Source organism: Sorghum bicolor, chromosome 4, assembly GCF_000003195.3.
Source record: "Sorghum bicolor cultivar BTx623 chromosome 4, Sorghum_bicolor_NCBIv3, whole genome shotgun sequence".
In the NCBI taxonomy this organism is placed as follows: domain Eukaryota; kingdom Viridiplantae; phylum Streptophyta; class Magnoliopsida; order Poales; family Poaceae; genus Sorghum; species Sorghum bicolor.
The window spans coordinates 66,725,290-66,742,647 of record NC_012873.2 but is presented as its reverse complement, the minus strand read 5'-3'; the positions used below and the strand labels follow the sequence as shown (position 1 = coordinate 66,742,647).

The window sequence follows — 17,358 nt, the reverse complement described above, 5'->3', positions numbered from 1 at the left end:
GAAGAGCCGAGAAGGAGGATAAAAATAGAAGAGTCGGTACCTCCCACAGCACACGGCTGGGCGGCATAGATAGCGGGCAACCGGCAGCGCGCAGGCACCAGGCACTGCACCGTCCTCCGCTCCGTCGGTCACGCCGGCCGGTGCGGCGTCGCGTCTTCCCAAAGCCAGGCCTGGCCTCACATCACCTGCCCCAGCACGCGTTCCCCAGCGCGCGCCAACACGACGACGCGACGCCGCTGGACAACAGACTACTCCACTGCCGAACGCCTCCGCTAGCTCCGAGGCAAGGCGAGTGTGCTCCAAGCAACCTAGGAATATATGATTGGAGTACAAACATATTCTCACGCCGAGATGTTAAATAATGTATGGGTAGTTCGAACGAGAGAGTCCCTCATCTCACAATATTTCGTTCTTGATGAACCAATTTTTAAAAACTGATTAGATATCTAAAAATACTAATATTTATGATATGTAATAGATTAACTAGATAGATCATCAAAACATACTAATTAACATTGATATTGTTTAGAAAAGTTTGACTTCTCAAAAAGGCTGAGTACGAAAAGCATTATATGAGGGTATCGTTATCAAAACATGCCCATTGTGGAGGACCCCGTTCACCTTAGATATTGGCTGCCCGAGAGTTGGATCAAACCCACCAATTGGCCATCGCTAGATCTGCCAGAGAGGGAGAGACAAGGAGTGGAGACTGGAGAGCAAGAGAGCAGATGCGAGGGTTCAGATTTGTAGTTGAGATCCACACTATACTTCCACCTCCATGTCTATGCTAGAGATCCACCACTGCCTACCGGGCCCATGTGCCACAATATGTCACCGCCATAGCCTGCAACACCACCTCCTTGACCCGCTGAAGTCTCCACCTCTAGGCGTCGTTGGTTAGATCCAGGGGTGTTAGATCAGGGGCCACTGGGCCAAAAAAGAGGAAGAGTTGGATAAGAGAGAACCCATATGGGGGAGAGAGAAGAGAGAGTTGTGGTTGTAGAGAGGTGGTTCTGAGTGTTGAGCGGGTGCTCAGTTGTGTTGTGTTAGAGGTGGATTTTTATGAGGCTTTGACTTTCTCTAAATATGGGCATTTTAAAATGTGTATAATAAGTAAATAACTACCTTTAAATAAAATCTATTATTTATTGTGAGAGTGGTCTTTAAGCCCTGAAATGATTTGTAAAGACGGTGCGATAAAAATGCTATATATATAAAGATAAAATTCATTCTCTCTTATAACATAACTAGGTAGCGTGCCCATGCGTTGCTACGGGATAGCTAACATTTTGTACTAAAAATACACAGATCGCACGATAAGATAATAATAATGTAAAAATTAAACGTTAAAGTAATATTTAATCTAAAAACAAACTTTATGAAATCAACACAATCACAGAGAGCGTAATCTAAAAAACAAACTTTATGAAATCTTTAAATTTCACAATATATTCTTGAACAGGTTAGAGGGTTCCACCATCTAGGAAAGAAATACACATAGCATGTCGTTCCTCATGCATGAATGCTTAATGTTTTAACTGAAGTAAATTTGCATTGTGCAACTCAGACCGCTGAGTTTTTCACTGTACACATGCTCAAGTAAATACAAATATTAATGCACATTGTGATTTTAATAATATTTCTCAAGCTCTCCATCACAGATAATAAAACTGTATACAATCTGTAGATAAATTGTGTACCATCTGGCTACTCACAGAACTTATTCTTCTCATAGGTCACCCAAATTACACAACTTGATTCACTTAATACTACTCTAGGCATTAAAATGGATTACATTTTTCAGGTCATAGTGCTGACGTTTGTAAAATGTTTGACTAATCTGACCATCATAGCATTGAGGACCATATACACTGCAAGTCATCTCTCCCACCAATCTGGCTTCACCACCACACCATCAAAAATGCAGTATCAGTTATGGTCACAACACCCGAGATTGATAGCCACAAGAAGTTTACAGTTAGATAGGTAGGTTTTGAAATGATGTGTCTGTTATTTTCATGTACGAGTCCATTCTCATGCTCCTTAAGCTGCTGGAGCATGGAAGAGCGAGTGCTTAACCCCTATAAAGGATTTGTTAAAAGGATAAAAAATAGCAATATTAACCACTGTTGGAAACTTGGAGATCTCAGGAGAACCCAACTTGGGTAACTAAAATAGCTACACAAATGTCAAAGTTGTAAAAAAAAGGTAACTGAAATAAAATAAAAGATGAGGCAAAATCTTTAAAAAATGTATGTATGAAACTATTCCAAATAGAAAAAGGTTTGCACATGACTTTTTCTATTTTTCTTATAATTATCTCTATCTTAACAGTAATCAGAAAATTCAGCCCCTTACATTTTTAAAAGAAGAACACAACTTCACATTATCAAAACGATATAATTACCTTGGCAGGCCGCTACACATTATCAAATGGTACGTGAGAATAACATTCTTGAAGTAGGATGTAGGATTGAATCACTCTGATGGAATACTCCAAAATGCACTACAAATATAATTTTCTTTTTTTACCTTGGATCAAAAGGATATAATTACATTGGCAGGCTGCTACACATTATCAAATGGTACGTGAGAATAACATTCTTGAAGTAGGATGTAGGATTGAATCACTCTGATGGAATACTCCAAAATGCACTACAAATACAATTTTTTTTTACCTTGATGCTACCTTATGACTCCTGCAAAATATAGCACTTGTCTAGCATGACCTGCACAATCTCTGCAAGAAGCATCAGGAAGTTGTTGCAAGCCACTGGTGACCTACAATGGCAACTAACATCTTTGTCAAGTTCACGTTAGTACTACAATGCAAGCATCAGTATAAACAAAAAAAAGTTTTGGCTTGTGAGAGCCATGCAAAACATCAGCTGCAATAGAACATGCGATAAAAATGGTTATAAGCCAATGCTGGCAAATTCCAAATATCTTAATAAACTCTACAAAAATAAAGACTTATTCATGGAATAAAAAGTAAGTTTTAAGGATATTCTTCAGTCATGTGCTTTTCAGAAGATGGAACCAACAAAATGTGCATTAAGGCAACAAAATAAGTCAAACACAGCTCCTTCGAAAATAGCCATAACTTAATTTGAAAGCAATTTACTCTTATCTACCAGAAATCTAAACACTATTCTTGATTCACGTAGATATAGTAGGATCTTTGTACCATGAATACAGAATTCTCTACATGGATCTACCAATTTTTACATCACTCAGCAGTCTGCATCCATGAAGCTAGTTTCAGAGGAACGGTGAAAACAACATTACTTGATCTGGACAATGACAAAATAGGCACTGGGCATTAACTGAGTTATAATTCATTAGAATATCTTTTTTCAGACTTCAAAGCCCCTTAAATCCGGTAAGCACCACTTGTAGTTATATGTACCTATGGGGATTAAGCACTAACTATGTGATAAAAATAGTACAGCAACAAGATAATTAGCTGAAGGTGAGAGGACACCCAACTACGTACCCAAGCCAAATTGTCAATACATAAAGAACCTGCAAGACCTTATTACCTGTGTGCTATTTTTTCCATCTTTCCTCAGCATCCATGGAAAAATAAAACAGAAGAGATAACTGGGAAGAAGTTTCTTTGTATTTGATCTGAGCACACAGGAGCTAATTGAATTTCACTGCAGCAGCTGTGACCAGGGTTCCCATTTAAAATTAACCTTCTTAGTGTGTTGGCATGGTGTTAAAGGTTTCCTACATCTTCTGGGTGGCTGCTGCATAGTACAGGGGAGATGATAATACAAATGCCTCCCTTTTCCTGATTTTTTTCTTATACTCACTCCACTCAAATGAAATCAATTTGAACACTATTTATTCGTTCTTATAAAAATCATATAAAATAAAAAAGTTGTTATAGGATTATAGCATTCACAAGTGTCAGCAGCGACATCTGTGAGGCCTTGTATGCATGCAGCAACGATCCATGCATGAATGAAGTAAGCTGCATCTTACAAAATCTAGCTGATAAGAAGGTAATCCTAAAAAATTCCTCCATATGGCGGAGTTTTTATTTTAATAACAAACCTATAGATATATGGAGGAATGGTCTTCTTATATATAATCAATTCTTAAATAACAATATATGGCTGTTTTAAGTTAGACAATGAGACAATACATGAGCTCATTACCCAAGTCACAGGTAAGGACAATCGCAAGCATCCAAACATAATTCTGTAAATTTTAGGCCATTTTGGAAGTAGAAATTTGTCAGAAAACATACCTTAGCTTGGTGCAGTCCTCTGAGAGGCACAAATCATAAACACGAAGCCAAACTTCTCCTAGTATCTGGCTTTCCACTCTGCCATCTCCTACATTAGTTGGAGAAACCAAACTAAATTAAGTCCAGAGTTAATATATGATAGACAGAAGAAAAATTGAGATCTAATATAGCACCTGGGTAGTCGAATCCGTGGTTGTGGAAAGCACGGCTGATTGCTCTTCCTTACGCCACCTAAACCATAAAGAACAGGACACTCACTGTGCAATAAATCCGCCGGTTGGGGAAGAAGATGTTCGTTGGAGAAGGGGGTGCGGCTGCAGGTGGGGAGGGGGTAAGGGGCGCCGCCATATGGAGGAAGCGGTCTCCATGGTTGATGTCAAGGAGGGCCAGATGGGAAGAGGAAGAGGCGCGGCCAGGTCTTCAGGAGTGCTTGCGTGGAGAAGTCTGCGCCCATGCCGCCGGCTGTAGCAACATGTGCTCGCGCCTACGACGGCCACCCATGCGCGCTCACCACTGCAGCCGCTCCAACCGAACACCGCCATGGTGCAGACCCCGTGGGATCCGCGGCAAGGTAGGTCATGGGATTTGGACCTAGGCAAGGCGCAATGGGATGGTGTTGCGGCAAGGACACGAGGGTGCAGGGATGGGTAGCGGCGTGCGCGGCGGCAGCCCCGCGTGATTGGAGCGGATCTCGGGAGGGGATGGGAAAGTTATTGGAGGAGATGAGTCGCAGGAGCGGGTCTCCCGGACAATCGTGGGAGGTGACGCGGCGGTTTCCTTGGTGAAAGCATGCGGGAGATCGCAGGAGGCAGACGGACGACGCGGGGAGCTGCGGACCTGGGCGTCGCCGACGATAAGGGCGTGCTTGGCGGGCTGGCGGTTTTCGCGGCGGCGGGCGTGCTCGGAGAACGTCTCCGGTGGAGAGGGCGCGGCGGCGGGCGTGCTCGGAGAACGTCTCCGGCGGAGAGGGCTGGCGGTGGGCGCGGCGGCGGGCGTGCTCAGCTCCGGCAACGAGGAGTCCAAGGTGGGTGGGTGTGGGTCAAAGGCGGAAACAACGGGGTGGTAAGGCGAAACCACGGTAGGGGGGGAGGCGAAAACCTTCGGGTCTTTTTAGTTGTAGAGATAATTATTCTAAGGTACAGGCGTCGGAACAAGCAGCTTGTTTTGAGTCTTCTCTCGATTATATAACCAAAGAATAGTCGGGAAATGACGACATTACACGTAGTACATTAGTAGCCAGCCGATGTATGACACTTCTACTCATCGATGACAGTTTTGTGAGTAGTGCTACTGCTATGCTATGCTAGTACTTACTCGATACTCGATCGGATTCGGATAATCTGACTACATGATCCGATCCGCTAGCGCACTACTTCAGTCGGGCATGTGGCATCCCACGACGTTGTTGTCTTCCAATTCTTTAGCCAATCCGATCAGAGACAGGATCAGCAAAAAAAGTTGTTGCTGCTCACTGCTGCACGCCGATCGTATACTGTATTATCCACATGCATGGACACATCAGTGCTCAAACTGTAGCCACAAGTTTGCTCGCTCTCATCACCGTCAGCTCGTGGCTAGGGCTGAGGCTAAACAAGAAAACGTGCAGTGTGCCGCCGTAACCACACACACTGCATGTTCTTCTTGCCCGATTATTGTATATTCCAAGCCGCTAGGCCACTGGAAACACATATCAAACTCCGTTTGGAAAGGCTTCTCGTCACAAAAGGGCTCCAACTCTAACTTCTAGTAAATATCTTGCACTATAGTAAGAAGCTGTTTTTCATTTACAATGAGGCTAGTATGTGCTGGCTCTACCAGCTCTGGTCAGGGAATCACTTAGTCTTAACTCTTAAACCACACATCTAGACGGTTAGACTAAAAAGTGAAGTATTTTAATCTTACATTGCTAGTTGTAGTCTCTCTCAATGTATTAAAAAACTGAATTTTAGTCATCTAAAGTTTAGTTAGACGACTACCAACTAGTTCAAGTGCATAATCTCGATCGTACTCTAAGAGAGTGCTAGTTCAAGTGCATAATCTCTCATCCTCTAAGAGAGTATTTGGCATGTATCTACGACTTCAGGTTCTCTGTTCAGCACTTTGGTGTGACTTCTTCCGTAACAAGTACAGTAGAAAGTAGTTAGGCCTTGTTTCGTTTGTAAAATGGGCATGTAGTACTTTCATTTGTATTTGATAAATATTGTTCAATTATGGACTAACTTGGTTCAAAAGATTCGTCTCCCAAATTACAGGTGAACTGTGTAATTGGTTTTTATTTTTTGTCTATATTCAATGCTCTATGCGTCCAAAGATTCAATGTGACGGAAAATGTGAAAAAATTTGCAAATTTTTTTGGGAACTAAGTGAAATTTTTTGGGTTCGTTTTGTATTTGATAATAATTGTTCAACCATAGACTAACTAGATTCAAAAGATCATCTCGTAAATTACATGCAAATTATACAATTAGTTATTTTTAACTATATTTAATGCTTCATATGCATGCGTCTTTTTGGGCCTTGTTTAGTTGGTGAAATTTTTGTAAAGTGCTACTATAGCATTTTTGTTTGTACTTCCTCCATCCCAAATTATAAGACATTCCAAGAATCTTGGAGAGTCAAAATATTTCAAGTTTGACCAAAATTATAGAAAGAATTATAAAGATTTGTGAGATCAAGTGGATATACTACGAAAATATAATTAACGAAGAATCTCATAATACTTAGTTGGTATCAAAAAATTTATTAATTTGTCATATAAATTTGGTCAAACTTGAGATACTTGAACTCTCCAAGATTCTTAAAATGACTTATAATTTGGGATGGAGGGAGTATTTGACAATTGTTGTCTAACCATGAACTAACTAGACTCAAAAGATTTGTCTCGCAAATTACAGACAAACTATGTAATTAGTTATTTTTTTATTTATATTTAATATTTCATATATATGTCACACGATTTAATCTTCACCATTTAGCAAAATGGTTCACGAAATAAACAGCCCCCAACACAAACACACGGCACACGGCACACGGCACACGGCGCACAGCACACAGGACACTGGTATGTCGCTTTTTGCAGGTGGAGTGTGACTGAATGACACTGCCCGACTTGATGTGCCAAAAGAAGTTGATGAGACAAGAAAAGATGATGCAAAGATCTATAATTTAAAATTTTTCTATCACATCAAATCTTATAATATATGTATGTAGTATTAAATATAGATAAAAAATAACTAATTGTATAGTTTCCCTATAATTTGTGAGATGAATCTTTTAAGTCTAATTAATTCATAGTTAGAAAATAGTTATCAAATACAAACAAAATTACTACAGTATCCCAAAACTTTAGTCACCTGCATATATCTTATAAAACTTGTGCTCCTCAAATTTTTAAAATTTTAACTAGATTATTAGAAACTATTTTATCTTCAAATAAGGTTATCATAAAATTATATTTAACGATACTAATTATATATCATAAATATTAATATTTTTATATATTTGATCAAAGTTAAACATGTTGTGAGAATGACATGAGATAGAATATAAATTTAAATAAATATATTGCTAGATACATTTTTGTAAAGTATATAATATATGTATTTAGTATGATAAGTATTATTGTTTTTATATAATTTTAGTAAAAATTAAAAGGATTTGACTCAGCGCTATTATAGAATTGTTTCTAGGATAGAGATATTAGAAGAACGAAAACCTTGCTTCAAAAGAGTTAACTAATGCGAAGTTTAACTAGCTAGTTTCATAAAAAAAAAATAGTATCAACAATTGCACTCCTATCTTTGAATAGGTTTATTATATGAAAATATGTTGCAGTATTAATCTAGTGATGATGCTTATTATGCATCTTAAATATTACATATATTTCATTAATTTGGATTTATTTGACTCATTAGGAATGGAGATTTTTTTTTCTCCTTTCGGAACTGACCGGGCGCGGAATGTAATATATTTCATTTCATTATTTTTAACCTCTCTTCTCTTCCCTTCCACCAGTCACCAGATGCCACCACCAACCGTCCAACCCCATTCCGGCGACTCGCCTCCTTCCCCTTTTCCTCCTCTCGTCGTCGGCCCTATAAATAACCGCCCATAGTCTCTTCTCCTCTTCCCCAGACACCTCACGGCCGATCTCCTCTTATCTAGACTCCCTCCCCTCTTCTTGGAAATCCATTCCGCCTTTCGATATGATTCTCCCCGATCTAATGTGTGTATGCTGGTCGTCGGCCGATGACCGGCCAGCGCCGCGGATCGGATCCACATGTGCACCAGACATGGCCCTCCTTGCCGTCTTCCACAGCTTTCTTGAACTGCATGCTGGTAGTGCTGTGTGCATCCGTTCCAATATTCCAAGAGGCAGTTCAATAAAGCTGTGGGAAATTGCAGAGAGAGACCAGTTGATCGAGCGATCGGCACCGACCACCGGAATTAGGGGAGATGATGTGGTGATTAACCGGCGTAGGCGTTCGATCTAGCTATCACATCCACGCGAGGTGGATGGCGCTATGAGAGGGATTGCTGCATCATCTATCACAAGGTACAGATTAGGTTTTCTTTCTGGTAGGATGGATGATGATTATATATTAATGCACGTACTGAATTATATATGTACATGTGGGAGGCTAGCTGCTGGTGCTGGTAGTAGAACTGGTTAATAAGTTCATCATCTCCACTTATTTCCTGTGCATTTTAATTTCTACCCGAGAGAGAAAAAAAAGAGTATTGTTACTAGTAGCTGAAATTATGGTTCCTCCTAATCTCTGCTAGGTGCTACTCCCTCTATCCTAAATTGTAAGTAATTCCAAAAATCTTGGAGTGAATACTAAGATTTGTAACGGAAAGTGAGTATACTATAAAAATATAATTAAGAAAGAATCTAATGATATTTAGTTGGTATCATAATAATTATTATTTTATCATATAAATTTGGTCAAACTTTGAAAAGTTTGACTCTCCGAGTTTTTTGGAATGACTTACAATTTGGGATGGAGGGAGTAGTATATATGTTTGTTGGTTTCCCTTAGACTATAAGTTTGCTGCAATGTTCTTCAAACAATTTTAAACATTATATATGTATCTAGGACTAATTAATCTCTTCTAGGTGGTCATGCTTAGTTTAGCTGCATGTTTTGTATGTTACTCTCTCGCTCTAAATTATAAGTCGCTTACATATAGAATTTGCTATGTATCTGGACGTAGATGCAAAGCAAAAAAAAAAAACGTTGAGCATCAGAGGGAATAAAAGTTACTCCTTGTTTTAGTAATAACGGATAAGGTGGAGTGGTGGACGCAATTTCGACTTAGGCCTTGTTTACTCGGTGAAATTTTTTGAGTTTGACTACTATAATATTTTTGTTTGTATTTGATAATTATTGTCTAATTATGGACTAACTAGTTTTAAAAGATTTGTTTCATAAATTACATACAAACTGTATAATTAATTATTTTTTTTTATATTTAATACTCTATGTATGCGTCTAAAGATTCAATGTGACGGAAAATCTTGAAAATTTTTAGAATTTTGGGGTGAATTAAACAAGGCATTAGCATAGATTTTTTTTTTTTACTGAGATGTTTCTGTTGTGGAGTATACTCCTCTTTTCTTCTCTGAGAGGCGACATTTTTCATCAGGAATAAAAAAGAACAGTGCGATTGACGTGTCGTTCTGTAGACTGTGGTGAAGCGTGCAATCAGTAGATCTTTTGGTTGTGTAAAGGGAGAAAAAGGTTGTACTATCCTGCAGAATATGCATGCATGAGACCTCAAATCACACCCACCCAGGACCTGGTCTGTCTCCTGGTCGATCTCTCTTACGGTCTTTCTTCGTACCAACAGTAGTAGACCAATTGTCTTCATGACAGCCTCTCTAGACCAACTTGTTGCTGCCGGCAGGTGACCTAGCTGCTACAGTAGTACTAGCTAGCATGTCGATCCGACGATCCATCTCTCAGCAGTGCCTCCCTGGAACAGTATACTTGTGTGTGTGTGCACTCTGCATAGCTTGCGTTTGCCATTGGTTGTGTGCCGTGTAGTGTAACGCTAGGCAACACTGACATGGCTTCTTACCGCTCAACAGTCCCAGTTCTTGGACTATCTACATGTCTCGAGGTGCATACGATCTGATGGAGGAGATGTGCCATCTGTCTGTGATCTGAGTCAGTACGAAGCACCGGATCAGAGTACATGGACATGGGTATGGATGTCACCCGGAAGTACAACAGGCAAAAGGTAATCATCTCGTTGCCCGTTTGATCTCAAGAAATGAGAATGAGATAGAAAATTAAGAATGTAATCTAATTTAAACACAACTATCTACCTCAAATCTACTAGTTGGAGATATTCGTTATACAATACAAAGACAATAATCACTATGAGAATGAGATCCAAACACTCATTTTTTTTATCCAATACAGATTCTATATTCACTATCTAGAATCTACATTCTCAATGAGACCCAAACAGACCATTACTTGCTATAAAAGATTTATCACTTGTGTTAAGAGAGTGTAATTCGGGGATCTGATTTTTTTTGGGATATAAATTTCGGGGTTCTAATTCAGTTACCACTTGTTGCATCAGCACCCGTGAGTTAGTTTAAGAAGATATTGATATACTACCATGCCTCAATCCCATTGATCTGCCCCAGAATAACAATCTTTGTCTGATTATTTTTCTATTGAATCAATATATATTTTTTTGTTAAAGGATTTTCTTTTATATTTGTTGCATGGTTTAACATTATCGCTGTACTAGCATGCACGGATATTGAAAAGGAAAACCACATATTCTAGAACTATTTTTTTAGGGAAGATGTTTTAGAACTATTACTAGCTAGACTAGACGCTAATGCACTCACAAAGATAAGAGACAAATTAAAAAGAGAGCTTGCATGAAATATATATTTCCTCTCTTGAAGATCTTCTCTTCGCGTTCCTATGTTATTGTCATTTAGTGACATGCAATTTAGTTCAACTTTATGCTGCCACAGAAACATTTGTTACAAAATAGAGTTTATGTATATAAAAGCTAATAGGGCTAGGGTAATTGAATTGCAAAATATTACTCTCTCTATTCCAAATTCTTAGTCGATTTGATTTTTTGGTACACCGATTTTACTACGTATCTAAATATATATCCACATTCACCAAAAGCCAAAAACTTTTCAACATTCTCCATCACATTGAATCTTACGGTACATGCATGGAGTATTAAATATAGACGAAAACAAAAACTAATTGCATAGTGTGCTTGTAAATCAGGCGATGAATCTTTTAAGCCTAGTTACTCCATGATTGGACAATGTTTGTCAAATAAAAACGAAAATGGTATAGTAGCGAAATCCAAAAAAAATTGCAACTAAACAAGGCCTAAGTTGATTAACTTTTTTTGGCACATCAATTTTACTACATATCTAGATCGATATACGTATGCCTATATATATATATATATATATATATATATATATATATATATATATAAATTGATATACCAAAAAAAGTTAAAGTGACTTATCATTTAGAATGGAGAGTGTACTCCTAGCTATAGCTAGGAAAACAAAAAAAACAAACAAAAAGGAGTGGGATGCAGTTTCGGGCCGTAGAAGGCATGATGTTCCTTGTGTCCCCATGCCTGCAGGCTTGAGATTCCAGGCAATGCAGTGCAGAGGGAATTTTTACTGGATTCTTGCTGGTGCAGCCACTGCCTTTGCCCTTTGCTTGCTTGCAGTGAAATCCATATTCCATTATTCCTGGCAGTGGCAGCTAGTGCTACTCCGTAGGAGTACTCCTAGTACGGCTTCCTCTCCCATCTGGGTCATCAGACCATGGCCATGGCCAGCCATCCATGACATGAGCGAGAAGGCGAGTGAGATCAGAGGACCAGATGGCCAGATCTGCAGAGAGGAGACCGGAGAGGGCGGTAAGGAAGGACGATGTCAAGTTTAGAGCCAGATAGATTAATTTTTGATCAGTTGAATAGTACAAAAAATAAGAAACATACTTTTACTAGAGCAGGTCCATGATAATTTATGTTTCTTCAAAACGGGCCTATATTTGCCCGATCGAGAAAAAAAAGATATTTTATGTTTCTTCGTATTTTGGTAGAATGAAGAAAAGTTAATTCTTGATCAACAGTTATGTATACAATTTTTTCGAATAAGTAAAAGATTTTTGTATTATTGTATCAAGAAGAAGAATTTAAACATACACCAACGTGCCTCTATCGAGCGTCAAATGAGGTCGACCGTTCTAGCGAAAGGCATCTAATTTCGTTATTATACATGTATATATTTTAAGAATACACTAGAATGTTTTGTAGGACTATTCAGGCTATGGACTATTCAGATAATGAGGCTTTGTTTAGTTCCCAAAATTGTTTGGTTGGGGTACTGTAGCATTTTGTTTTATTTGGTAAATATTATCTAATGATAGTCTAACTAGACTCAAAAGATTCATCTCGTGATATATAGGCAAATATACAATTAGTTTTTATTTTTTATCTATATTTAATGCTCTACACATGCCGTGACGAAAAATTTTAAAAATAGTTTTGGAGTGAACTAGGCCTGAGTTATGTGCTAAAAGATAATATTGTTTGAGAAATTATCTTGGAGCTAAGGTAGGCCAATTGTGAGTTGTGACGGACAGCCTACCTGTCACTGGCTCACTGCACGAGCTGCTGGGGCTACACGTGGGCCTGGTGCAGGCACGTGGCCCACCTGTCAGTGGCCCTCCCTTGTTGCCTTGTGCCGACCTTGATGCAGGCTGGAGTGTGATGGATGGATGGATGATGGAGCATGGAGCTTTCTGATGAAATCCTCTGCCGTGGGTAGATCAATCATCAGTATGGTGAGACGTGGGCAAAGGGAAGGCGCAGCCTTTCCCTCTGTCACTGCCTGTGGGGTACTCCAGCTTGACAGCAAATGGAACCGCCCCCCCTGCCTCAGCTTTTCAGAATGTGCGTGCCTGCTGCCTGCCACGACAGTGCGCGCGGTTTATTTAATTATTTATTCATCATTGGTTGTTAGAATGATTTTTTTTGATATGTTAGGCCTTGTTTAGTTGGAGGTCAAAAAAATTTGGATGTTAAATCAATGTTTGGTAGAATGTCGAAAGGGATATTTGGATACTAATAAAAACTAATTACATAACTCGTCTGAAAACTGCAAGACGAATTTATTAAGCCTAATTAATTTATCATTAGCGCATGTAGGTTACTGTAGCACTTAAGGCTAATTATGGACTAACTAGGTTTAAAAGATTCGTTTCGTGATTTTTCAACAAAACTGTGTAGTTAGTTTATTTTTTTATCTATATTTAGTACTCTATACATGTGTCTAAACATTCGATGTGATGGGTGAAAACTTTTTAGATAGGGAACTAAACAAGGCCTTAATCGAGAGAAGGCCACAGAATTAACAGTCCAGTTCGAATTTTAGATAATAATAAGAGCATCTCCAAGAGACTAGCTAAAATTATATTCTAAATTACAAGATTTAGCCATTGTGTAAAATAAAAAACTCACTCAAAGCATAGAGTTACACAACAGCCTTTGTATAAGATAGCTAGTGAGGACGACATGCTATATATGACAAGCGAAAGTTTAGGAATAGCAAACTTGCTATTTTAGCAAACCAGATAGCACATCTGTTGGAGTTTAACTTTTGTTTTAAAAATGTAAAAATAGCCTAGACAACATGGATAACATATCTGTTGGAGTTGCTCTAAAGGCACCATTTCGTATGTCAGCACGTATTCTGTCTTTTCACCTTCAAAGGAATGCCAATATGGCCATGCCAGTAAGTTTCTCAATGTTCTTAGAGTAAATGACAAATACTCACTCACTAAAAAAATAACTTATGGCTATATACTCCTATGTCTAGCCAAGTGTTTGTTTAGGTACGTAGCTCGAGGAAGAAGTTGATTTATTTTAGGATGGGGATGTGAATTTATAACAAATTTTACAAAATATGTCTACCTAAGTACATGAAAAGATTCATCAAAAGATTGGAGACATTAAGGTCTGTTTAGATCCATCCACTAACTATTACGGAAGCATTCCATAAACTTTGCTGTGAATTTGATTTTAGTCACAGACCAATAAGGGACAGGGAGAGTCGATGAGGGAATTCATATCCCCTGCTATTTGTTGGTGGTGTGTTTTTGTGTGCACAGTTATAGAACAATTTATGATGGATTGTGAGGATACATTTATCTTCCATTAAGTCACAAATCTCACCCAATTTCCATCCCCTTTATAGCAAAACTCCCACTCCTAGGAAACAAACAAAAGATTTAATTTCTAAACTACTTACCTCCAAACTCACATTTCCTCTTAATATAATTACCACAAATCTGACATGCTCTTAGCTTTGTTAGCTAAAAAAAGTTAACTAACTTTTAGCTGGATGGTAGATCCGACACTAGGTGATGACCTATTATTAGTTGAGGATCCGTACGGGGTCTCATATGATTTTTAACAGCTAATCATTAACTACATGGGATCCAAACAAGCCTTATTAGTAGTTCATGAAATCCAGTGACCCTGTTAAATTGTCAGCAATGAGATGGTAAAAAATATTCTAGAAAATATATACACTGGCATTTTGTTAGAACACGAAGTTCAAGGTGCAATTAATATTGTACTATCAACATACTCGTGCATATTTCGTGAGCTTCGGCATTATGGCCTTGTTTAGTTCCGAAAAACTTTGCAAAATCGACACTGTAGCACTTTCGTTTGTATTTGACAAACATTGTCCAATCATGGACTAACTAGGCTCAAAAGATTCGTTTCGTCAATTTCGACCAAACTGTGTAATTAGTTTTTATTTTCATCTATATTTAATACTCCATGCATGCGTCTAAAGATTCGATGTGACGGGGAATGTGAAAAATTTTGCAAAATTTTCTGGGAACTAAACAAGGCCTATATCGTCAGTGGCATATCTGCACGTTGCAAGAAATCTCTTGAGCAAAGAAGAAGTTATGTCGTCATGAGTATATGCCTAATCTTTTCGGTGTCACAATGCACAAATCTGTCTTGCTTTACCTGCTACTCCTATAGTGTTGCTGGGTGTGGATGTGCCACGACTTAAGTCCTTACTCCTTTTAGGTTCTCTTTACACTCCGCTAAAATATAACGCACAGTTTGGAAAATTTATTAGAAGGTGTAAAATCATGAGAAAACTCCATCAGATTACGTTCAGCCAAGAAAACATACATATTTGTTGGAAAAAAAAGATGAGAAGGATCATAAGATCAAGAAGGCCGCATATATATAATATATAGGTAAGCCGCATAATTTGAAAGCAAAACCGATCTGCATCGATCGCTCGACAAAATCAAACCAAGCTGCTGCACGAGTAGTAGTGATTACTCATAAAGCACGACGGATTCAGAGGAGTAACAACTTACATTTGCAAAAGGGCAGTTAACATCACATCTCACTACAGAATTCCAGAGTCCTTGTTATGTCATTTCTTCCCACAGCTTTCTTGACCTTCTTTGGAGAGAGAGAGAGAGAGAGAGAGAGAGAGAGAGAGATGTTCAAAGCTACCCTTCTAAGAGAGAGGAGGAGGAGGAGAAGTTCAAGAAAGCTGTGGAAAGGCATGGCATGGACTTGAAGAGTTGAGAGGCTACAGATACACACTGATTCACTTTTGTTTTCTCTTCTTCAACCTCCGATCCATGCTGCCATTTTGCATCGCCTCTCTTTATTCATCTCCCTCTCCTTATATAACTAAGAACTACTGTTATATAATGCAAAGGCGGCGCCTTGTCGCCCCCTGTTCATAGTCGTGGTGAGGAAACACTATGGCTAGCTGTTATATAATGCAAGAGACGATCGATGATAGACCTCATGTAGTAGGAGTAGGAAGAAGCAGAGAGGAGAGTAGCCAATGCAATTTACCGAAGCAGCTAGGCAGGCAGAGCATGGGGTCTGGTCTCAACTCTCAACGATGTTACAACGACAAGAATGAAGGTCATGGATTGGAGAGACCGGCCGGACCGAGTTAAAAAGGACATATGGTGGCAATGCTGCAGAGGTTATAACCTCTTCATGCAATCATGCATGCACTGCAGCTTGTTGGAGCTTCATTGGACCACCTTTGTCTGTTCTATTATAGAAGTACCGTACCTCTCTAGAAAACAAAAAAAACTTTTGGCTGGAATAATAATGCTTGCATTCAATCTAGGTCTTGTTTAGTTTAAAAAAAAATTTAAAATTTCCCGTCACATCAAATCTTGTGGCACATATGCATAAAATATTAAATATAAACGAAAACAAAAGACGAATTTTTTGAGTCTAGTTAGTCCATGATTAGACAATGATTACCAAATACAAACAAAAGTACTACGGTAACAAAAAATCCAAAAAATTTGCCAACTGAACAAAGGCTTTACTTGGAGTGGTAGAAAAATAATGAGAGAAGTACTGCACTGTCTCTATGGCTCTGCATATATAGAGTGGGCCAGAAACTTTAGCTAGCAGCTAGCTTTGTATGAGCAAGGCCGGGGGGTAGATCTGTAGATGCATGCATGGGAAGATTCAGTCGAGTTTTTAGTAAGCTGGTGGTGACTAATAAAATTCATAGCGAAAATCAGCTCAAGTCTGAAAAAAAGAATGTCGACAGAGACAGAATGTAAAGTGGTGATCGATGGGGAAACGACAAATATTTTGCAGATCCTAGTACGCACATTCAAGTAGATTAAATAATGCTTGTACCCTACTTGGTGTAGAGCAGAGGCTACCGATCAGTTAAAAAAAAGGACAGAAAGAGTATATTCTATGATAAATTTAATGATACTAAATTAGTATAAATAGTAGCGTTTTTTTCTAAAAATTTAGGCAAAATTTTTAAAAAAATACTTAAGACAACACTAGGAATGAAGTTTTCAGGAACAGAGAGTAGAAAAGAGTGTGAGCTTTTATAAAACCAAATTAGTATCATTAGATACTCATTTATTGTAACTTAGTTTAAGATACCTCTAAAAAAATATTTTACTCAGGAACAAAAGGGTATACTGGAAAAATAAAATTGGAGCATGATGGTGTGTCCTGGGTGCAGTACGTCCAGATCG

At 38.6% G+C, this 17,358-nt stretch overlaps 1 protein-coding gene and 1 long non-coding RNA gene across 2 annotated transcripts; both read right to left on the bottom strand.

Moving 5' to 3' along the window:
* LOC110434860 lies at positions 2,469 to 4,800 on the bottom strand. Its single transcript, XM_021459621.1, has 4 exons — positions 4,715 to 4,800; positions 4,517 to 4,620; positions 4,259 to 4,346; positions 2,469 to 2,781 (listed from the first exon to the last, which is right to left on the bottom strand). The coding sequence occupies exons 1-4, from the start codon at positions 4,798 to 4,800 to the stop codon at positions 2,691 to 2,693; spliced, it is 369 nt and encodes a 122-aa protein (XP_021315296.1). The 3' UTR covers positions 2,469 to 2,690.
* Positions 11,937 to 16,465, bottom strand: LOC110434465. Its single transcript, XR_002451972.1, has 3 exons — positions 15,326 to 16,465; positions 12,927 to 13,246; positions 11,937 to 12,167 (listed from the first exon to the last, which is right to left on the bottom strand). It is a non-coding gene; the product is annotated as an uncharacterized LOC110434465 (long non-coding RNA).

Bases quoted from the DNA above. Each gene is read 5' to 3' on its own strand.
- LOC110434860 (XM_021459621.1), bottom strand. From the start codon at position 4,800: ATGGCGGTGTTCGGTTGGAGCGGCTGCAGTGGTGAGCGCGCATGGGTG. The intron at 4,621-4,714 runs GCATGGGCGCAG...TCAACCATGGAG, and splicing joins ACATGTTGCTACAGCCGGCG to ACCGCTTCCTCCATATGGCG. The intron at 4,347-4,516 runs GTGAGTGTCCTG...CAACTAATGTAG, and splicing joins ACCGGCGGATTTATTGCACA to GAGATGGCAGAGTGGAAAGC.